Source organism: Sinocyclocheilus anshuiensis, unplaced genomic scaffold (assembly GCF_001515605.1).
Source record: "Sinocyclocheilus anshuiensis isolate Anshui unplaced genomic scaffold, SAMN03320099.WGS_v1.1 scaffold2206, whole genome shotgun sequence".
Lineage (NCBI taxonomy): Eukaryota > Metazoa > Chordata > Actinopteri > Cypriniformes > Cyprinidae > Sinocyclocheilus > Sinocyclocheilus anshuiensis.
The window spans coordinates 14,165-37,862 of NW_015558552.1; the positions used below are offsets into that span (position 1 = coordinate 14,165).

The 23,698-nt window shown below is 37.2% G+C and overlaps 4 protein-coding genes across 5 annotated transcripts in view; 1 reads left to right on the forward strand and 3 right to left on the reverse strand.

The window, feature by feature from the left end:
* LOC107679391 (transcription cofactor HES-6-like) overlaps positions 1-943 on the reverse strand; it is a 1,396-nt gene extending 453 nt beyond the window's left edge. Inside the window, exons 1-4 of the mRNA XM_016474907.1 lie at positions 673-943; positions 502-588; positions 324-405; positions 7-130 (exon numbers count right to left, since the gene is read on the reverse strand). Coding sequence (XP_016330393.1) covers positions 7-130; positions 324-405; positions 502-588; positions 673-735 — 356 coding nt within the window. The 5' untranslated portion in view covers positions 736-943. The remainder of the gene's footprint in view (positions 1-6; positions 131-323; positions 406-501; positions 589-672) is intronic.
* Positions 944-3,720: 2,777 nt separating this feature from the next.
* On the forward strand, positions 3,721-16,430 carry LOC107679406 (integral membrane protein 2C-like). Of its 2 annotated transcripts, none has more exons than XM_016474955.1 (6): positions 3,721-3,904; positions 7,712-7,852; positions 8,018-8,206; positions 10,917-11,027; positions 11,706-11,856; positions 15,202-16,430. In XM_016474955.1, the coding sequence occupies exons 1-6, from the start codon at positions 3,812-3,814 to the stop codon at positions 15,297-15,299; spliced, it is 783 nt and encodes a 260-aa protein (XP_016330441.1). In that variant the 5' UTR covers positions 3,721-3,811; the 3' UTR covers positions 15,300-16,430. The 2 variants fall into 2 exon arrangements, with proteins under 2 accessions (XP_016330441.1, XP_016330442.1); XM_016474956.1 differs by having other exon boundaries at positions 7,715-7,852.
* Positions 16,431-16,766: 336 nt separating this feature from the next.
* Positions 16,767-18,328, reverse strand: LOC107679392 (lysophosphatidic acid receptor 6-like). Its single transcript, XM_016474908.1, has one exon. The coding sequence runs from the start codon at positions 18,275-18,277 to the stop codon at positions 17,297-17,299; it is 981 nt and encodes a 326-aa protein (XP_016330394.1). The 5' UTR covers positions 18,278-18,328; the 3' UTR covers positions 16,767-17,296.
* A 2,806-nt stretch (positions 18,329-21,134) lies between these two features.
* Positions 21,135-23,671, reverse strand: LOC107679394 (G-protein coupled receptor 55-like). The gene is made up of 3 exons (XM_016474911.1): positions 23,603-23,671; positions 23,314-23,393; positions 21,135-22,507 (listed from the first exon to the last, which is right to left on the reverse strand). The coding sequence occupies exon 3, from the start codon at positions 22,498-22,500 to the stop codon at positions 21,577-21,579; it is 924 nt and encodes a 307-aa protein (XP_016330397.1). The 5' UTR covers positions 22,501-22,507; positions 23,314-23,393; positions 23,603-23,671; the 3' UTR covers positions 21,135-21,576.
* Between the last annotated feature and the right edge of the window lie 27 nt (positions 23,672-23,698).

Genomic DNA, 23,698 nt, shown 5'->3' on the forward strand with positions numbered 1-23,698 from the left:
TTCAGCAGGTCGGCGGCGATGCTCGCGTCGATTCCCGGACAGCCGGACACGAAGGTGTGCACCTCATGCATGCACTGGATGTATCCCGCGGCGAAGCGCTCGTTAGCTTCGCGGTTCACGCTGTCAGCTTCTGCGGAGGAGAAACGCGGCGTGACGTCACGACCCAAATACATAGGCTACGACTTGCAAGCAAGCCTGTATGCAGTTAATAATGTTAATTTGATCATGTGAATATGTAATACCTCATGTTCTTGTGGCATTGAATTAATAAAGCGTTTAAAAAAAAAAGCAAGCCTGTATGAAACTTGATAACAGCTCCTTACCATTCTCTTTGTTTTGCAGGATAGTTTCCACGCGCTTCACGGTCATTTCCAACACATCTGCATTCTCCATTTTTATCTGCGCCTAAAATAAATTAATTAATTAATAACGACGTCAAGGCTCTCTTTGCGCTGTATGTTGGTGCGGGATACAGATGCATGAAGTGATGAATAAACTTACATCCGGGTCGGCTAGCAGTAGCCTCAGCTCCTGTAAACTTTCATTGATGAGGGCGCGTCTCTTTTTCTCCACCAGCGGCTTCCTCGTCTGAAGAGGGAGAGAGAAATGCGTTTAACTTGTGGAAAACGTCGATATATTTGTTTGTGCGATTAAAAAAGGCGCGTTGCGTACCTTTCTGTCTTTTATTCCGTAAAAATCCTCCTCTTGTCTGTTACTGCGGGACGCAGGGGCCATATTGCTGCAGTAAAGAGACCGCTGAGAGGACGCCTGAATGGAGGGCAGATGGTCGGCGGGTTCAATTCGAGACAAAAGTCTGTGCTAACAAGCACTACATATACTGTGCAAAGTGGGCGACTGAATGGGGACATTTATGAGGGCTGATTTACATGTGAATGGACTGACTGGTAACCAATCAACAGCCTTGCCTTTGTGCACTGTAAACCAACCCGCCCTGTGAACCTGTAGATGGACCAGAGGACGATTTAGTGAATAAAATTAAGTAGCCTACAATTAAGTAGATATAACTAATATCTAATTGATAGATAGATAGATAGAACAGACAATGTCATACTGCATAAGTCAATAAGTTAGATAGATTGATAGATAGATAGATAGATAGAACAGACAATGTCATACTGCATAAGTCAATAAGTTAGATAGATTGATAGATAGATAGATAGATAGAACAGACAATGTCATACTGCATAAGTCAATAAGTTAGATAGATAGATGATAGATAGATAGATAGATAGATAGATATATAGATAGAACAGACAATGGCATACTGCAATACTGTCAATAAGTTATTCAGAGAAAAACAATATCCTGACATTAAACTGAGAACAAAGTGATAAAAGTTCAATTGCATCGTTTTTCAGCTCAATTTTCTTCAAATTAATTTAAAAGTGGTCATGAAGAAATGGCAATGATCTCACTCAATTTATTCATATATTTTAAATTAAAAAATCCAACAGATGTAAGTTTTCGAGTTTGGAGGGTTGACACCATAGACTGTATAAAACAGGTTGAAACTTGATGTTATCCTGACTATAGTCAGAACTAAACTCTTCTCAGAGACGTGGAATGGGAAGTGACTGTGAAGACAATGAGGAAACTTCATCCATATAGATGGTATTTATAATCAACACAAGCAAATGAAAGCAATTTTTCAAGTATTTCTCTCAAGAAACTTAATCGGTCACCTATATTGAGACTGACAGATGTTTGTGAGCAATATAAACTGACTTACAATTGCTTGCCTGGACCCTCAATAAGGGGGGGGGGGGTCAAAAAATAAATAGCAAAGACATAATCTGAATGGCTAGCAACCAGAGGCTGGTAGTTTTTATGCATTACATAATAATATAATAATTTCCCCCCAATATGACATTTACAGAACGTAATTCTTTTATTGAACAGAACAAAAGTGCGCTCGCTACTGGAATTGATTTCACTCAGTGCGGAGTTGATCTGATTTCTGCGGCGCGCTCTACTTTACCAGTGTGCGTATGCGGGACATCATCAGTGCTTTGTTATGAGGCCATCTGTGAAAGAACATATGCATGTAATGCAAGACATATGAAAAGGCACGCGTATTGTAGCCTACTGCTGAAATGTAACATCCATGTACACTCTAAAAAATGCTGGGTTAAAAACAAACCCAGTGCTGGGTAAAATAGGGACAAACCCAGCAACTGGGCTGTTTTGACCCAGCGGTTTGGTTAAATGTTTAACCCAACCTTCTGGGTAGTAACCCAACCGCTGGGTTAAAACAACCCAATTGCTGGGGTTGTCCCTATTTTACCCAGCACTGGGTTGTATTTAACCCAGCATTTTTTAGAGTGTAAGACTACTGAAAACTAAACTCTAAGTCAAAAGTCATTTTTACATTCATAATATGTGTTAAGGCTCCATATTTACGTCAGATAGCGAATCCCATTGTTTTAGTGAATAAAAGAAAGCAAATGAGTTACATTAATTTTATTACAGTTATTGAATATAGGCTATTTAGCCTAGTTAATAGCCTATGATATATTATATTGGTTGCCATATATACACTTTTGTCTAATTCATTCGTTAAGTAAAAAAAAAAAAAAAAAAAGAGGAAAGTCTCAGCAGAATTGAAGGTCACTAAATCAAACTTTTAAATCTACAGTGCTATGATAAAACATGAAATTCAAAATTATTTTCTGTTTCAATAACCCGAATTTTTTTTGATTATGCTTCATTTGCGCTGTTTGTGGATTATAATTAATAGATTATAACCTGCATCAGAGCCATAAAAAGCATTAATCAGTGTCAAGTTATTTATTGACTTCCGGCAGTCTGATGCAAATCAGAACGCGTAGTAGAGCACCGTAAACGGCTAAAATAGAACCGGAATGCACGTCCATTTGTGGAAGAAAAAAAATCCACAATAAAAGTCCAAGAAGGGACCAGGCGGAGATGAATGGCTGATTTAGAAAAATCCCGTGGGATATATTTTTTTATTATTCCAACTTAGTACAATTGAAAAATTATTTTAAATCTGTGCAAGTTATTAAATTGTATATTTTCTGTTAATGTGCGATCACATCCATGGCGAGATAATTTTTTGATATATAATTCAAGGTTATTAATTTGACAAATTAACTTGGCACATTAAGATTTCTCACTGTCATTGTTATGCAAAATATTATTAGACTAGATTTATATCTTAACTATGCACCAATAATGTAATGTACATCAATGCGTAGTAATGCAAAACATAATAATTTGAATCTTTAAATTGCATCAATAATACCATGTTAAAGAGTTACATTTATTATGCAGGATGGTTTTTCTTGAACATGTTAAGCAAAATAGGCATTGTGTAGGATGTACTAAAATTCTGTATATTAAAAATTGCAAATTTTATCTCAGGAAAAATCTTATGGGAATGGATGTAGATTGAAAATCTTAAAGAATGGATGTATAGATGGATGGATTATTCTTGAGCTGATTTAAAAGTGCTTTTCCCCGAATAATTATTGTTTATGGTTGCATTTAGAGTAAGAATAAAGAGTTGTCATTTTGTCCTTTGGAACATAATTCGAATCTGAACGGGTTAATAGACAAGACCTTTTTTATTGTCAAAACTGTAAGTGATACTAATTTTAGAAAGCAGACGCCGATTGGTGGGCTCTTACTTTGAAGTGTACCGGAAGCGAGGGAATCCTCTTTAAGTTCGCCCGCCCTCTGTCGAGTACTTCATTCACAGCTCAGAACCGTCCTTGGTGATACAATCACTGCTGGACGTCCTAACCGCAGAAAACTAGGAAGAAGCGTCAAAATGGTGAAGATATCCTTTCAGCAAGTAACTGCACAGAAGCCGGAAAAGGAGAACGATGGAGACAAAGAGGAAATTCACATGCCGTACTCTCACGTGAGTTATAGCGTCCTATTTAAATACCCATTATTGTCTATTGTTTTGTTGTCTGCTGTGAAACCGTCCTTTGTTTCGTCTCGTTCCTCCAGGCAAAAAGAAATCAAAAATGTAAAAAAAGCAAAAATATATTTTTTATTTGAATTCATATTTATGTTTAACGTCTGCTTGAGAAAAAACAACATTTTAAAAATTGGACTTTAAAAGTGCTATTATGTCTCTAAACTAATTAGGCGATTAATAGACAAAACTGAAATGTATATCTAATCTATAATATCTGAATATAATATTATTGTATAACAATAATGATTATTATTCTTATTCCATTAAATATTATTCACTTTGGAATGCTTGCTTGTGCATGTTTGAAGTAAAAATAATGTATAAACGGATTGCGCATTATAGATGTGAAGCAGTGTTGAGATTCACAGGAAAACATCCATTCATTTGTCTTAGTGTTGGAATTGACAGAAAAAATGCTGACAGCAGATCTCATAATTTTCTTATTTCTGTGAATGCATCCGTTTGTCTTTATTTGCCTGTTACAGAATGATCAATATCAGATGTCTTAACTGAACAACACGGATTTTTATGAATATATTAATATTAAAGTATATGTTCTACACGTTGGCAGGCTTAGACCTGCAGTTCTGCATTGGTTTACAGCTGATAGATGCGAGCCAGTATTGAGATGCACAGCAGGATGACATTCCATCATCCCTCAGTGTGTAGCCGCCACTGCAGATTAGTGCCCAACAAATCGGCTTGAGCTGCATTTGTGTGTATGTGTGTGTGTCCTCTACATGGACGCTTTCTATTTGTTCCCATGATAGTAGCTATTCAACGGCAAACCTTTTTATCATCACTTGACTTGCGCTGTAACAGTGCAGATGACCGCAGCCTTTTGTTCTGAAGTGCCTGGAACGCTCAATACTCGCTCCAACCCGAATAGGCGCACGCTTGATCCTGCCAGCCGGCGGGGGGAAAATAGGATCTTTGCCTTCACAAAATGGATGCCCTGACATCCGTCATTTTTTTTTTTTGTCTGAGTGTTGTAATCGGCTCTGAGGAATATAATGCAGACAGCAGATACACTAATTTTCTCATTTCTGAGAATGCATCAGTTTATAGCCATTGGAAGCTGTTGAAGTGCATCAGAGCTTTAGGATTTTAAGTAAAAAGCTTAATAAAGTCCATTTATTAGAATTCAACTGGGAGTATCTGAAAGCTACAAGCGTTTAATCAGTGTTGGGGAAAGTTACTTTTAAAAGTAATGCGTTACAATATTGCGTTACTCCATAAAAAAGTAACTAATTACGTTACTTAGTTACTTTTATGGAAAGTAATGCGTTATGTTACTTTTGCGTTACTTTTTAAATCTGGACAGGGCTTGCTTGTTTGTTTTTAAAATAAAAAATTTCTATTTTTGGCAAATATAAAAGCCTTTTCACACCAAAAGTGAAATGAATAAGCCTCAGGCTGAAGGGAAAGTAAATTTACGTCCGTACAGTAGAATGCAGAAGAAGAAATTTCAACACACTTCAGCAATAAAAAAAGGACACACATGTTTGTCTGGAGTAATTTTTGCTTATTAGTATGGTTGAATTGGATCATCGAAGAACAGAAGCAAAGACATTGGTTAATAGAACGGGATTAAATTCATAAAGGATATTTGTGTTGTTTAACATTTAATTATTGCAGGGTTGCGTCATATTCTGAGTTGCATTATTTTTATTCATTTTGAGGAATACTGAATCTGTGTTTTTTGTGAGTGAGATGAATTAATGCATATTCATATTTATTTTAGAACTACAGTAACATCTTCTGATTTCTGTCACCATGGCGACACCAGAGCTGTCAATCAATAAATTGGAAAAAAAGTAACTTGCGTTACTTATTTGAAAAAGTAACTCAGATATTCTCTTGTAAATTAAAAAGTAATGCGTTACTTTACTAGTTACTTGAAAAAAGTAATCTGATTACGTAACTCGCGTTACTTGTAATGCGTTACCCCCAACACTGGTTATAATGTAGGACATTTGTGGGCGACTCAGAACGTTCCCTTCTGTAGTGCGTCACATTTTTAATTCAACCTCACGTGCCTGCATTCATCTTCCCTACTAGAGTGAAAATGACGTGGATTCATCTAATCTGATACTAGTGCTGTTATTTTCAGCCTGGTTCCCACACACTGTCTCCTACCCGCTGCTACTGTGTGTCCTCTCTACGTAGAAAGGAACTCCTGTACAAATAAGGAGAGTGGAAGTACAGTACATGTCTAAAAATGTCACTCTGCCAGGCGGAGATAGTAGCTCTGTCACTCGGCAAGTCTGTTTGATTCACGATGATCCAGAGCCTGCGTGGGCCGATCCGAGCTGGTGTCCTCGGCACCAGCGTCTCTGAGAGACTGGAGGCGGATGGATTGCTCACGCCACCTGACGTCTTGAGACGGTGCCGTGACTCATTTCTTGGCGCAGTTGGGTGCTGAAAGTAATGCACTGCAAAAAAATGATTCTCTTGCCTAGTATTTTTGTCTCGTTTCTCATTATACATATCTCGAAAAAATTCAAATCAAGATATATTAACTTGAAAAGGAAAATGGCTTAGATAGTAAGTCTTGTTTTCTGAAAAATGTATTAAAATGAAGCGAATTTATGCTTAAAAGAAAAAAACATATGTACGAATTTTCTTAGTGTTTTTGTTACACATAACAAAATGATTAAATCACTGTGCTTTTACTCAAGAAAGAAAATTGATTTCTGGGAAATGTGTCCAAAATCATGCTTAAAACAAGAACAAATATTTGTTAATGGGTTATGAAAAATCTCATTCTTTTCTCTTGATTTATGAAAGTTTAGATATTTGGACTGAAAAACTAAGAAAGTCATTTTTTTTGCAATGATTTGTGCCAGCTTGCTGATACAGATTTCCGAATGAAAAAATTGATATGTAGATCATCATCACTAAGTGTTATCAATGCCCATCATTTTGAAATTAAAAGGATAGTCCACCCAAAAATGAAAAATCAATGTCTGTCCAAACATGTATGCAAGTTTTTTTTTCTTCTGTGGAGCACAAAAGGAGATATTTTGAAGAATGTTGTGAACCAAGCAGTTTCGGGTCCCACTGATGTCCAACGTATTTTTTTTGTCAATACAATGTAAATCAATGGGACCTGAAATTATTTGGTTACCAACTTTCTTTAAAATATAGTTTTTTGTATGTGTGTTCCACAGGGGGGAAAAAAGCCATACAGGTTTGGAACAACAAATGAGGGAGAGAAAATGATGACACAATTGTGACCTTGGACCACAAAACCAGTCTCTGGGGTATATTTGTAGCAATAGCCGAAAATACATCGTATGGGTCAAAATTATAGATGTTTCTTTTATGCCAAAAATCATTAGGATATTAAGTAAAGATCATGTTCCATGAAGATATTTTGTACATTTCCTACCATAAATATATTAAAACTTAATTTTTGATTAGTAATATGCATTGCTAAGAACTTCATTTGAACAACCCTCATATTCCAGATTTTCAAATAGTTGTATCTCGACCAAATATTGTTATTGTGGAAAGCTTATTTATTCAGCTTTCAGATGATGTATAAATCTCAATTTCGAAAAATTGACCCTTATGACTGGTTTTGTGGTCCAGGGTCACAATTTTCATTTTTGCTTAGACTCTCCCTATAAATATTCAGTAAACATGCAGCATTTGTCAAATGTCAATCAGTCCAGCCAGTGAAAACTATCCCAGGTGCTTTGAATTCACAAAACTAATTGAAGTTGTTTTGTTTCCTAGCAGGATGAGTTGGTGCTCCCGGTTAGATCTAAGAAGTCTTCCTTTAGTGGCCTTTGGTGTGTCGTGCCTGGCTTGGTGATCTTCCTGTCAGGCTTGATCCTGGCGTCTGTATGCCTGTATCGCTACTACTTCAGCCCCCAGGTGAGACGCTAGACGTCATTGGATCTGTTAATCATCTTTTATTCACAAACAAGCTTATTAAAGTTCATTGCCATAGCGATCACCATAGCAACACCTTGCTGGATCTTTTACTCACTAAACAAGTTCAAGTGCCCTCTTTTGAAGCCCTCTGCTTTCTTTCGCCAGATCCCAGAGGACAGTTTGTTCCACTGTCGGGTGATGTACGAGGACCCCCTGTTCGCCCCATTACTCGGAAGGCAGGAGCTAGAGGAGAACGTCGGTATCTACCTGGATGACAACTATGAGCAGATCAGCGTGCCTGTGCCCGACTTTGGAAGCAGTGACCCAGCTGACATCATTCACGACTTTCACAGGGTGAGGATCTTTCCTAGAAGCACTTGAAGTGAAGTTCTGAACATTTAGCTCTGGTACAGTTTCTTCTAGTTCTCTGGCTGCACAAAAGCTGGTGTTAGTCATCACGGCTCCCCCAGATGGACTGTGAACCATTTCTAAGGAAACCTTTTGTCTGCTGAAATCATTGTTTAATATTCAGCGCAATGTGCCAGGCACAGGAGTACATGCAAATGTTTCTGTGAAAGCCACATTTCCAAGTTCTCCAGACGCTGTAAATCCATGAGAATGTCACTCTGGTAAAAAGCAGAACATTTTGTTCTTCCAGCTCCATTTAATTGACCAAAAGTGCATTAGAAACAGTAATATTGTGGAATATTATTACAATTTAATTACATTAAGACTTGTTTTCTGTGTGACCATATTTTAAAATGTCATTTATTTCTGTGACGCAAAGCTGAATTTTCAGCATCATTACTCCAGTCTTCAGTGTCACATGATCCTTCAGAAATCATTCTAATATGCTGATTTGCTGCTCAAGAAACATTTCTTATTATTATCCATGTTAAAACTGTTGTTTCTTAATGTTTCTATAGAAACCCTGATATACAGTGGGTACGGAAAGTATTCAGACCCCCTTAAATTTTTCACTCTTTGTTATATTGCAGCCATTTGCTAAAATCATTTAAGTTAATTTTTTTTCCTCATTAATGTACACACAGAACCCCATATTGACAGAAAAACACAGAATTGTTGACATTTTTGCAGATTTATTAAAAAAGAAAAACTGAAATATCACATGGTCCTAAGTATTCAGACCCTTTGCTGTGACACTCATATATTTAACTCAGGTGCTGTCCTTTTCTTCTGATCATCCTTGAGATGGTTCTACACCTTCATTTGAGTCCAGCTGTGTTTGATTATACTGATTGGACTTGATTAGGAAAGCCACACACCTGTCTATATAAGACCTTACAGCTCACAGTGCATGTCAGAGCAAATGAGAATCATGAGGTCAAAGGAACTGCCTGAAGAGCTCAGAGACAGAATTGTGGCAAGGCACAGATCTGGCCAAGGTTACAAAAAAATTTCTGCTGCACTTAAGGTTCCTAAGAGCACAGTGGCCTCCATAATCCTTAAATGGAAGACATTTGGGACGACCAGAACCCTTCCAATCGAGGGAAAGATGAATGCGGCCAAGTACAGGGATATCCTGGACGAAAACCTTCTCCAGAGTGCTCAGGACCTCAGACTGGGCCGAAGGTTTACCTTCCAACAAGACAATGACCCTAAGCACACAGCTAAAATAACGAAGGAGTGGCTTCACAACAACTCTGTGACTGTTCTTGAATGGCCCAGCCAGAGCCCTGACTTAAACCCAATTGAGCATCTCTGGAGAGACCTAAAAATGGCTGTCCACCAACGTTTACCATCCAACCTGACAGAACTGGAGAGGATCTGCAAGGAGGAATGGCAGAGGATCCCCAAATCCAGGTGTGAAAAACTTGTTGCATCTTTCCCAAAAAGACTCATGGCTGTATTAGATCAAAAGGGTGCTTATACTAAATACTGAGCAAAGGGTCTGAACACTTAGGACCATGTGATATTTCAGTTTTACTTTTTTAATAAATCTGCAAAAATGTCAACAATTCCGTGTTTTTCTGTCAATATGGGGTGCTGTGCGTACATTAATGAGGAAAAAAAATTTACTTAAATGATTTTAGCAAATGGCTGCAAAATAACAAAGAGTGAAAAATTTGAAGGAAACCAGCTCCGCTCATCACCTGCAGAGTACCATCCCAAAAGTAAAGTGTGCTGGTAGCAGCCTCATGCTGTGGGGCTATTTTTCAGCAGCAGGGACTGAGGGACTCGTTAGAGTAGAAGAAACGCTCAGTGCAGCAAAATACAGAGATAGCCTTAATGAAAACCCAGTCTAGAGCATTCAGAACCTCAGACTGGGTGGAAGGTTTACCTTCCAACAGGACAATGACCCTAAGCACAGAGCTAAAATAACGAAGGAGTGGCTTCACGACAACTCTGTGACTGTTCTTGAATGGCCCAGCCAGAGCCCTGACTTAAACCCAATTGAGCATCTCTGGAGAGACCTAAAAATGGCTGTCCACCAACGTTTACCATCCAACCTGACAGAACTGGAGAGGATCTGCGAGGAGGAATGGCAGAGGATCCCCAAATCCAGGTGTGAAAAACTTGTTGCATCTTTCCCAAAAAGACTCATGGCTGTATTAGATCAAAAGGGTGCTTCTACCTAATACTGAGCAAAGGGTCTGAATACTTAGGACCATGTGATATTTCAGTTTTTCTTTTTTAATAAATCTGCAAAAATGTCAACGATTCTGTGTTTTTCTGTCAATATGGGGTGCTGTGTGTACATTAATGAGGAAAAAAAATTAACTTAAATGATTTTAGCAAATGGCTGCAATATAACAGAGTGAAAAATTTAAGGGGGTCTGAATACTTTCCGTACCCACTGTATGTTTTCATAGGTGCATAGACAATTCAAAAGAACAGCATTTATTTGAAATAGAAATCTTTTGTAACAATATAAATCTTGCTACTGTCACTTTTGATCCATTTAATGCATCCTTGCTGAGAAAAAGTATTAAACTTTTCAACAGTGATGAATGTATTGAACTTCAACATATCTCTCAAATCATGTTTTATTTGATTCTAGAGTCGTTATTAACGGAGGTGTTGTCGTTTCTCGTTAACACAGGGACTCACAGCTTACTACGACATTGCGTTGGATAAGTGTTACGTTATTGAGCTCAACACGACAATCGTCATGCCGCCCAGGAGCCTGTGGGAGCTGCTTGTCAATGTTAAGGTAACAGATTGCATAATAGTGTTCTAACACACGAACAAAAGGTCTCAGTTTGTGAGTCACAAGTTTGATGTGAAGCCTTTATTTCTGAAATATTACAATTATTTCATGAATGATTTCTGAAGGTAAAACTGTACCTTCAGAAATCAGTTGTTAATAAAAAAAATGTAAAAAAATAAAAACTTTCATTTGAACCCGCAAGGACAATGTTACCATGATCATGGAAAACCTGGAAATATCAGAGAACGTTTAGGATAATGATAAAGTCATGGAAACTAACTTATAAAGATTTTAGTATATGATAATTATTTATTTTTAGTTTGCAATTTAAATTATTTAGTGTATAAAAATGTAGTATCTTAAATTATTTAGTGTAGAATTTAATTATTTATAATTTTTTTTTTTTTTACTTCCTCCAGTTCTGAAACATTTATTCTAGTAAAATTATTTACAAAGTTATTATTATTTTTATTTTTAATTAATTCAATACAAAAATGCCAACAAAAATCAAAGGAAAAAAGTCTATTCATGCAAACCCTAAAAGGAATTTGTCACTTCCCTAGCGGAGGTGACACACAGATTTCTAATCTGTTTGATTCATCATAGCCAGTGTGTCAGTGTTGATGGAATGAAGCCCATAGCCCCATGTGACCGTTTGTATGCATTTGTGTATTTTGACAGCGGGGGATGTATTTGCCCCAGACCTACATCATTCAGGAAGAGATGGTGGTGACGGGGCGCGTTAGGAACATGCGTCAGCTGGGACCCTTCATCCACCGGCTCTGTTATGGAAAAGAAACCTACAGACTGAGACGCCGTAGCAGCCAAAAACGTGAGTTTCTTGACATCTTGATTTATTATTGGTGTTTGCCAAGTCAAACATCACTATGAATATTATTATTATTATTACAAAAGATTAAAATAAATAAGATTTTTAATGTTTTTGAAAGAAGACTCTTATGCTCACCAAGGCTAGAAACTTGGAAAAGAAACCTACAGACTGAGACGCCGTAGCAGCCAAAAACGTGAGTTTCTCGACATCTTGATTTATTATTGGTGTTTGCCAAGTCAAACATCACTATGAATATTATTATTATTATTATTACAAAAGATTAAAATAAATAAGATTTTTAATATTTTTGAAAGAAGACTCTTATGCTCACCAAGGCTAGAAACTGTGATACTGTTGTTGTTGTTTTTTTGATTCTTTGATGAATTAGAAATTCAAAGAACAGTATTTATTTGAAATCTTTTGTAACATTATAAATTATAAAGACGTTTAATCCATTTAAAATGTTCTTGCTGAATAGAAGTATTAACATTTTTCGATAGTAGTTTATCAGTTTTCACAAGAATATGAAGCAGCACAGCTGTTTTCAACATTGAAGATGATAAGAAATGTTTCTTGAGCAGCAAATCAGAATTAGAATGATTTCTGAAGGGACACTGAAGATTGGAGTAATGATAGTGAAAATTCATTACAGGAATAAATAACATTTTAAAATATGTTCAAACAGAAAACAATTATTTTAACAGTAGAGAATATGTAATAGTCAGTTTTGTTTTGTTTTGTTTTTTTATCTTGGCCTTCTTTTTTTACATGTTATTTATTACTGGAACCTGCACACACAGATGTATCTGTGGTTGTCTGGCAGCTCCTGTTCCTGTTTTTTTTTTCTTCTAATTTCTATCCACCCAGTTATCTTGCGTAAATCAGACACAATAACTATTGCTGATAGCACAACAACGTCTTCCTCTTTTTATGAGTCCGACTGCTTTAATCTAATGTTAAATGTTGCATTCAGATTGATCTGGGCATGTGCTGTGTGCTTTCAGTTTTTTTGCTCATGGCACGTTGACACCGATCTTCATTCTGATTAATGCGTGCGCACGTAGGTGTGTAAGCGTGACTCACGATTGTAGAGTACACAGAACGTCTCTAGTTAGGAAACCACGCAGAGGGGGTTGTGATGCACGTCAGGCACTGATGCATTGTGGGAGTTGTCGTTTGGATCAGAGGGCATCTCTCTGTGGTGTGATGCAGAGGCTGAGGTGTGGGAAGTGATGCGGTGTGGGAGCTGTAGTTTGGCTCCTTAAGGACTTCCTCTCACTCATCCGTGCGCAGATGGTGTCTGAAGCCACAGGAAATAGAACTTGACATGCAACATTTGCGCCACACCAAGAGTGTGACCACTGAGTTCAACTTCTTAAAAATGTATTTTTCACTTTGAGAACGTATGACCCAAACGACCAACGTGAATCAAGCTTTAAAACATTTTCAGTTTGAAACTAAAAAATATTTGTAAATTAGAAATAAAAAGACAAGGGTTGGCATTAAATGGGTTGCTAGTTATGTAGTCGGGTAACATTACCTAGTTAAATTGTAGAAACTAACTCCATTCAAAAGCTTGGGGTCAATGTGATTTTTATTTTATTTTATTTGCTGAAAGAAATCAACACTTATTCAACAAGGATGCATTCAATTGATAAAAAATGACGGTAAAGACATATTATAATGTTGCAAACAATTTCCATTTCAAATAAATGCTATTCTTTAGAACTTTCTATTCATCAAATAATCTTATATTAAATGTATTACATTTTCCACTAATATATTAAACAGCACAACTGCTTTTAACATTGATAATAATAAAAGTTTTTTTATCTTGGCCTTCTTTTTTTACATGTTATTTATTACTGGAACCTGCACACACAGATGTATCTGTGGTTGTCTGGCAGCTCCTGTTCCTGTTTTTTTTTTCTTCTAATTTCTATCCACCCAGTTATCTTGCGTAAATCAGACACAATAACTATTGCTGATAGCACAACAACGTCTTCCTCTTTTTATGAGTCCGACTGCTTTAATCTAATGTTAAATGTTGCATTCAGATTGATCTGGGCATGTGCTGTGTGCTTTCAGTTTTTTTGCTCATGGCACGTTGACACCGATCTTCATTCTGATTAATGCGTGCGCACGTAGGTGTGTAAGCGTGACTCACGATTGTAGAGTACACAGAACGTCTCTAGTTAGGAAACCACGCAGAGGGGGTTGTGATGCACGTCAGGCACTGATGCTTTGTGGGAGTTGTCGTTTGGATCAGAGGGCATCTCTCTGTGGTGTGATGCAGAGGCTGAGGTGTGGGAAGTGATGCGGTGTGGGAGCTGTAGTTTGGCTCCTTAAGGACTTCCTCTCACTCATCCGTGCGCAGATGGTGTCTGAAGCCACAGGAAATAGAACTTGACATGCAACATTTGCGCCACACCAAGAGTGTGACCACTGAGTTCAACTTCTTAAAAATGTATTTTTCACTTTGAGAACGTATGACCCAAACGACCAACGTGAATCAAGCTTTAAAACATTTTCAGTTTGAAACTAAAAAATATTTGTAAATTAGAAATAAAAAGACAAGGGTTGGCATTAAATGGGTTGCTAGTTATGTAGTCGGGTAACATTACCTAGTTAAATTGTAGAAACTAACTCCATTCAAAAGCTTGGGGTCAATGTGATTTTTATTTTATTTTATTTGCTGAAAGAAATCAACACTTATTCAACAAGGATGCATTCAATTGATAAAAAATGACGGTAAAGACATATTATAATGTTGCAAACAATTTCCATTTCAAATAAATGCTATTCTTTAGAACTTTCTATTCATCAAATAATCTTATATTAAATGTATTACATTTTCCACTAATATATTAAACAGCACAACTGCTTTTAACATTGATAATAATAAAACTCTTTCCAAATCAACATATTAGAATTATTTCTGAAGGATTATGTGACAATGAAGATTGGAGTAATGGTGCTGAAAATGTAGCTTTTTCAGGAATAAATTAAATTACATTTTAAAATATATTACAATAGAAAACTGTTCTCAATATTTCACAATATTACTGATTTTACTGTATTTTTGATTAAATAAATACAGACTTGGTCCGCATAAGACACTTCTAAAACATTAAAAATCAAATTTTACTGACCCCGCACTTTTGAATGCTAATTTAAAATACTTCCTGAACTAGGCAGCACAAAAATCTGTAACTACGATGTTGAATACGTGAAATCGACATTAGAATGTCCATGCAACAATTATGCAATACAGTACATGCAACACAGTGCTATATCAAAATGAGCATCCTTGTTTAACCCAACTCGAATCTGTTTCTTCCTCAGGCATCGAGAAGAGGGAGACCAGAAACTGCCACAGCATCCGGCACTTCGAGAACACGTTTGTCGTAGAGACGAAGATTTGCGACAGACTCCTGCTGTAGTTTCCTTCCCTTCTCAACTCTACTGAGCAAAACCCAAAACTGACCCTTCCCCATCTGTCCAGCTTAACAGCACTTTATCAGCATGATAAACCTGTACATAATGTTAGATAATGCCATATCTGTGTTTTCTTGGTTCGGTTTTTCCAAGAATAAACTGTAATGACTTTTTTTCACCCAAGTATGTGGGTTTTTTTCTTTCTTTTTTTGTCTTTGTCTAAATTAGATTTTGATTTGCATATTCTGAAGCACATTTTCTAGTTTGTAGTTTTATTTCACTCTCAGGTTGTTGTTTTTTTTCAGTGGGGACGTTTCCTCAAATATAACTGTGAGATTATTCTCAGACGTATGGCATGCACTGATGAATGATTTGAGTTTTCATTTTTTTCCCCCCTCTGTAAAGCCTCGGTTTGTGTAGACTGATGGTTTTTTTAGTGCGTTTCATTTGTTCAAAAATGTTGTTCATTTCTTTCTGTGTTGGCTAAGAAATCCAGTATTAGAAAATTGTCTTCAATGCCAAAAGATGTATACCTCATATTTTAGAAATGTATGACTTTAAGCCTGTTAGTGTGAGTTTTTGAACGTGATATAAGCAATATAAGTTTTCTTATCTTGGATTTCCTAACTTTACATCCATTTCTTTGTAGTAATGTTGGTCATCGGAGCAGTTTATCATGTTCAAATACTCTGTGTGTTGCTCTTTAATACATGTGAATAAAGTTTGTAGAAAAATGTGAAAAACTAGCCACCGGATGTTGGTTTGAAATGTTTCATTATCCCTAAATGCAGTATGTCTATACTGATGAGAACGGGCTGTTCTTTAAGTTAAAGGTGAATTTTCTTAGGCACAGATGTGCAGAAATCTCTTCCTTGCTGTTCCTATTCCTTTTTTTTTTATGTATGGTCCATCCACGAATAATGGTAGATCTTTAGACCTCATCTGAGGTGGAATCGTTTCATATTGCTTGCACTTTTTCTAATTGTACCATTTAAATGTATTTGTTCATCTTCCACATACTGGTGTAGCAACAACTGGTTTTGTCTGGAGTAAATGAGGCGTTTGATTTGATGCACTCTATTCTGCTGCTTTGTAAAAGATAATTGCTTGTAAAAATCCATCAATAAACTGCTGAAACCCTACTCTCGCTCTGTTGATAATTACAGATACAGTATGTGATCGCATGCAAGAGACCTTTCAGCGCACTTGGCCCACAAACCACAACATGAAAAACATCCCTCATGTGAAACAACAGGAGAGGGTGTGGACTTGAACGCTGTCGACTCGAAATTTTCACTTCCTTATGCCAGCCTGTAAGCTTTGTGCAACCATGTGAACTGTTTCTCATTCTTTCGCACCTCAGTTGAAGTCAAATGAATTGTCATTATGCAGATCTTATCTGAGAAGAGAACATTTGTTTTATTGTTTTATTTCTACCAACATAATGCATGACACAAAAGTCAAAGTGCAGACATATTACTATGCAGAACTTAAGTGCAATCTTGGGGAAATAAAGATGCAGTTCAAAAGTATTCCTCAATGACACAAAAACACAGAAAAAAGACAAAACCGAACAGGTTTTCAACGGTAATGCTGGTAGAAATGCAGCTAATGCGGCAAAACATTGCAATATACAACCAGAGGGGCCAAAATTATTCACAGTAGCTACTGCCCTTGGTTCTCAGTGATAAGCAAATATACACAGCTTAATTTGATGATTTGTAACAATGCAAGTTTTGCAGAACAATTTAAAGTATATCACATTGGCAGATAATGAAGCACACTGGCTCAACGTTTGGTGTCTTGTTCCCTTTTCACCCACTTTAGGACGCCCGAGATGGGTAAACAGAGTTGCATGTGATGCACAGGAGCAGAGACGTGCAATTCTCTCTTGCGTGAGTCAGCTTTTGGTTTAAGATTTTGGTTTTTTACATAACCATTTCCTTTCAGACTAAGAGCTTGTTTACCTCAACAACATAAGCAATTATGATGGTTTGTTGCTTTACTGTCCGTTCCAACTCATGCTCTGAACCAGGCCGAGACCAACGGTTTTGGATGAAGAATCACATCTGCTTCTGCCTTTAATAGTCTTTGTGCTGAAATAGTAGATCAAGGGGTCCAGACAGCTGTTTGTGCTGGCCATGCACATGGTAACAGTCTGTAGGTTAAAGTAAACTTCAAGAGAATTGTCTCCATGCAAGAAATCACGTTTGCTCAGGCCGAAGAGGACAAAAGCAATGTGGAATGGGATAAAACAAATGGCATAGATGAGCAAGTTAGACAGAAAGAGCTTTACAATCTTGCTTTTGCTCAGCTCGGTGTTGCACGAGGAAGTTGCCATGCTGTAACCTTTCAGCTGCCGCACGACTGACACCGTACAGCCCAAAATAATGCAGAAAGGTACTAAAATACCAAAGAAAGTGGTAAAGCAGAGGATTATGAAACCATTCTTCCAATTCCTTTCAGAGTATTTCTCAAAACAGCGTGTAACGTTACAGGCGTTGTCCTTGTTTTCAGGGTGGTTTAAGGCTGTTGGCACTGCCAATCCAGCGATGATCAGCCACACCATCACACAAAGCACCCAGGCCATCGGTACCGTCCGCAAATGTCGAGATCTCAGTGGATACACCACGGCCAGCATCCGGTCCACACTGATGAGCGTGATGAACAAGGAGCTGGAGTATATGTTGACGGCGAAGAGGGTCCCTGGAATCATGCATAGAGCGTTTCCCAGCTTCCATTCACCTGTGGCGAAGTAGATGATCCGAAAGGGCAGGGAAAGTGTGAAAAGAAGGTCCGATAAGGCCAGGTTGGCCATGTAGATCACCGAAACGGATTTCCTCAAGCCATTCCGACAAACCAGTATCCAAAGAGACACGAAGTTCAAAGGAAGACCGAACAGCAGCACGATGCTGTAGGTGGAAGTGAAAAGTGGATATCTGAAGTGAGATGTGCTGCAGTTATCTGTGTTGTTGGGTGGCATTGTTCCAAAGATACAGGTGAATTTAAGAGAACTGCTGTGCCGAAATGTGAAATGGCTCTGTAATGATTTTTTTCCTGTGTGGTACCTTTTTTTTAGTTCCACTTGTTAGTTACAGGAAACAGTGGGAGGTGTCAGTAAGTGAATTGCATTTACAAGCAGATATTTAAGAGGAGCAAATTCTGCTTTGGGGGGTTGAAAATGTTTTGACGTGTGGTCAAATGCAAACCATGTTAAATTAGGTCAGGTTGGATGCAAACTTCAAAGTTTGCGTTTGTTTATTACAACCTCTTGTCTCAAAAAAAAAAAAACTTTTGGGAAAAATACCAAACTGTCACTGGGATGCTACCCTTTCAAAAGGTACTAATATGTACACTTTTGGTACATGTACGATTAAAGTAGTAATTTAGCATTCAAGGGTAAATAAGAGTAAAAAGATGTACATTTTAGCTTTTGTACCTAATTGCACCGCCTCAGTGAAAGCTTTGTACCTTTTTTTCTGAGAGTGTGGAAACAAAAAATGTATTGATCATGTCCATGTCATCTTTCAGATCATTCAAAAGCATTCGAAAATTAACTCTTTATTGAACTTCCCCCTTCATGTACTGATAGAAACACAAAAGGTCAGAATGCCTAGTAAAACATCTCAGCGTGTGAACATCACTGATAATGTTGCAGATAATAACAGCATAATCACACACAAGTCACTCAAGCAAAAAAAAAAAATACAAATAAATAAATATTCTGCTGTATGCTTGGTAAAGTCACAGCATGGTCACCATGAATGCAAACTATAATGTATTTCTGCTATAAATGTAAATCTAACTATTCCATTCAAGCCTGCAGTGCTTTTCTAGGTTGTTTAACCATAAAGCCATAAACAGTACATACAGTAAATGTTTGTGCAAAATATTAATAGGTTACAACCTCACAAGCTTACATCTGTTTTCAGAAAAGAGCGATAAACAACTAACTGGCTTGCCTCCCCACAGTCTCACTGATACTGTCTTAACGTAAAAGGTCACTTCAGCAGCACATGCACAGACACAACTGCTTTTCGAAAGTCCTGTGGGTGGAGGGGTTGGGGAGACGCTCAATGCAAACAGGATGAACGTATTGCACGTTTGTTGTACAGCACATTTTGTTGACAAAAAAAAAAAACATTTTGTTATCAATATTTTTAAGTTAAACTTTATATCTATGTAGCTGCATGTATGTAATGTAGCTACATGTATGCAATTAATATTTAGAACATTTATTCTAACGGTAATGTTTTTTTTTTTTTTTTAGATGCTATCATTTTGTGTGGGTGTTTGCTGTCATGGCTTTGGAGGGCAGGGTTTCAAGGATGTGGTTCACGGAATGATATATCTAATTTAGTGACTAAAGTTTTGTGGAAGTTAGACTTACGTTTCACAAATTAAATGGATTTGGGTGATCCTGATCTTGAACTCCAATCCAGACAAATTTTGGGACTGTGCAATTCTGAAGATCGGGGTAAAGATTCTGTTCTATTACCGTTTTCTTCTCATATTTGTCACACTTTGTAAAATTAAATGGATAGTCCACACTACTCACAACTCCCCTGCCCCTGCAGGCCACTGCTCTCTGATGCTATCATTTTGTGTGGGTGTTTGCTGTCATGGCTTTGGAGGGCAGGGTTTCAAGGATGTGGTTCAAGGAATGATATATCTAATTTAGTGACTAAAGTTTTGTGGAAGTTAGACTTACGTTTCACAAATTAAATGGATTTGGGTGATCCTGATCTTGAACTCCAATCCAGACAAATTTTGGGACTGTGCAATTCTGAAGATCGGGGTAAAGATTCTGTTCTATTACCGTTTTCTTCTCATATTTGTCACACTTTGTAAAATTAAATGGATAGTCCACCCAACAAAAAAAAAATGTCATTCTAAACCTGTATGAGTTTCTTTCTCCTGCAGAACACAAGGAGTGTTGGGAAAGTTACTTTAAAAAAATAATCCATTACAATATTGCATTACTCCCTAAAAAAAGTAACTAATTGCGTTTTTTGAGTCTGTTGAGTTACTTTTTAAATCTGAGCTGAGCTTGCTCATTTGGCTTTAATAAAAAAGGTACATTTTGGAAAATGTAAAAAGCCATTTCACAACAAAAAGGAAATGAATAAGCCTCAGGCTGAAGGAAATGTAAATTCACCTCTGTAGCAAATGCTACAATGTTACAAACACAAATGTTATGTTTATCCAAAGTAATTTTTGCTTATTAATATGGTTGAATTGGATCATCAAAGATCAGCAGCAAAGACATTGGTTCATAAAATGGGATTAAATACATAAAGGATATCTGTGTTGTTTAACATATTTAATTATTGCAGGTTTATGTCATATTCTGAGTTTGCATTTTACTGTTTTTATTCATTCTGAGAAATACTGATTCTATTTTTCTGCCAGTGAGATGAGTAAATGCATGTTCACATTTAGTCTAGAACTACAGTAGCAATCATGTTTACACAGAGCACACAACGCCTCTGCATTTACTCCCGATTTCTCTCAACATGGGGACAGGAGAGCTGTCAGACAATAAATGGGAAAACGGTAACTGGCATTACGTATTTGAAAAAGTTACATATTTTCTTGTAAATTAAAAAGTAATGTGTTACTTTTAAAAAAGTAATCTGATTACGTAACTTGTGATACTTGTAATGTGTTTCCCCCAATAACACTGCACACAAGAGATGATATTTTGAAGACTGTTGGGAATCAAACATCATTGGAGCCCACTGTTTTTCAAACTTCTCATCTCTCAAAATATCTTCTTTTATGTTCAAAAAGAAACAAGAAACAAACTCGTACGGTTTTGCAATGACGTTAGGGTGACCAAATGATGACAGCATTTTCATTTTTGGGTGAAATGTGCCTTAAACTTGAATGAAAGAAGTAATAATTTGTCAATTAAATCATGCATTAACCTCAAGAACCTTTGAAATCAGTCCAAAATGTTTTCTTGAAGTGTTTTCACATTTACCGTTTGGCATATTTTCATGGGTGAAATCCAGTTATTTCACTATAGGAATCCACACGAATTTTAATTTCATGTCAGGGTGAAAGATTTTGCAGCGGGCTCAAGTATGTGAATTTGCTGAATTGACCAACAGAAAGCTGTTTGGTTTGAAAGTTACTTTTTTTTTTTTTGAACTGTGCTTCACACGTCGCTACTCTGTTGACAATAGACTTTTTTCAACGTTCAAATTTCACTAGTGTGACCACAACTTTACTTCCACTGGAAAGTTTGTGAAAGTCTAATAAACTGAATTCGACTTCTCAAACATCTGAGGTGCTGGTGGTTCTTGCTCTGTTGATGGACAGTCTAAGCGTGTCCTTGGTGGATCGGACTTCCTTTGCGATGAAATAGTAACACAGTGCATCCAAGCAGCAGGTCACGTTTGCAATGTTTATTGACACCTGTATAAAAAGGGCGATGTTCTTTTGCTGTTTGCAGTCTGAAATAAATCCATTACGGACAAGATACTGCAGGAATATGGCGACGTGACAGGGGGTGAATGGCACTAGGAAGGCCGCTAGGCTGCTGTAGATGATTCTCACACCAGCTTGCCTCTTGTGGTCACTGTTCTTTGAGGCTTTGAGAGTACGGACGCTCTGAATGGAACAAGCCACCAGTACTGCGGCAGGCAACAGGAAACCAAACACCTCCAGGCACACAATTATTGCAATGCTCCAACCCTTCTGAGAGAAGCGATGGAAACAGGTGAAATTCCCCTTTTCCTCTCCCCGGAAGGTGTAGATGGGTGAAGTCGCTGCCATAACGAACACCCAGATGAAAATGCAAACATTCAAGGCTTTTTTTTTCGAACGCACCTGCTTGGCTCGAAACGGGTGGTTTATTGCGATGTATCGGTCTACGGCTATGCACACAATTGTGTAGATGCTACCGTACATAGCTACAAAGTAAAGACTTTCCAGGAAGGAGCAAAAGAGTTTCTTGTCTTCTGCCCACTTGTGGTGTGCTGCGTGCATTTTGAAGGGCAGCTGCATCAGCAACAGCAGGTCCATTAGGGCCAGGTTGGTCATGTAGATGGAGGACTCTGTCCATTTTCTGAGCAGCCGACAGAACACCACCAGTGCTGCAATGTTTAATGCCAAGCCAAACACCAAGACGGGCACGTAAATGACCAAGTCCAGCTTCTGCGTTAAAGTGTCCACTTCTTTAGTTGAGCAGTTCGTCATAGTGAAACTGGCAGGAGAGAGGTGCGAAATACATCACATACGTCTTCATGAAATTTCTACCTTTCACAACTGAAATGTTTATATCATATGCACACTCATCAATGTTATGCTTTCTTTTTTCACTTGTTGATGCAACAGTTTATGTATTTATTTTCAAATCTTTTGTGGATGTTTTGAATGCAAAATGCTAGGTTTTCTATATGCTTTAAACGGCCTTGCTCAGACTTTTCTCACAAAGAACTGCACATTTTCTTTCTAAAATAAAAAAAAAATGGTAAAAGAATTGTTTTTATTTAAAAGGCAAAAGCAAGCTGCATGTACAAAGTACCGGATGACTTGAAGCTCGTTTTTCATTATAATGATGTTTTATACTACTTCGGACACATCAAACATCTTACAGGGCTTTAAGTTTCTGTTTTTGTTTTCATTTTGAACAAGTTTCCACTCATATAAAAAATGAACATGATGTCAATTTGCTGATGATCAACATTTACTTACTACAATCAATTGCATCAAGCACTTTGCACCACAGATGATTAATATTTAGCTTTTATCATTATAGTCTAAAATTCATAATTGGTGCAATTTTGCACAATTGCTTTATTTATTGAAATGATTATAGTAATGTACATTTATGTAAATATTATTGAGGAGACTATAATGTGAACATTCGTTAATGTTTAAAAATACAGTCATTTGAAAGAAAAATATGAGAAAATTATAAATGTAATGATTGACAGTTTTTTTGTAGTTCATTCGATAGTTCTGCATATAATTTCTGCCGCTCTTTAGTTCATTAGTTGATATTCTTACCTTCGCCGATGACTTCAAAGTATCATTTCTCCTAGAGTGAAACTGGTGCCTGCCGTGGTACATACACTCATGAAGTAAATCTTTGTTGAGAAACAAAATATGACCGTTAAAAAAAATGGAAAGGAAACGGTGACTGTGTAACAATGAAATTACCAAATACCCCCAATTTTGGACACAGTCAGACATTCTGACAAACACATGCACACTCACACACATACACACACACGCAAAACAACCTGCATTCATCTCACAGCACCCATACAAATTTGCATAGCTGTAAAGGTCGTACCTCTGCTGCCAAAGATCAGCAATATTTTCTTAAGCCAATAAACCACAAGAGCAAAATCCGTTGAACGGGACTTATGCAGGACAAACTGGCTGATGT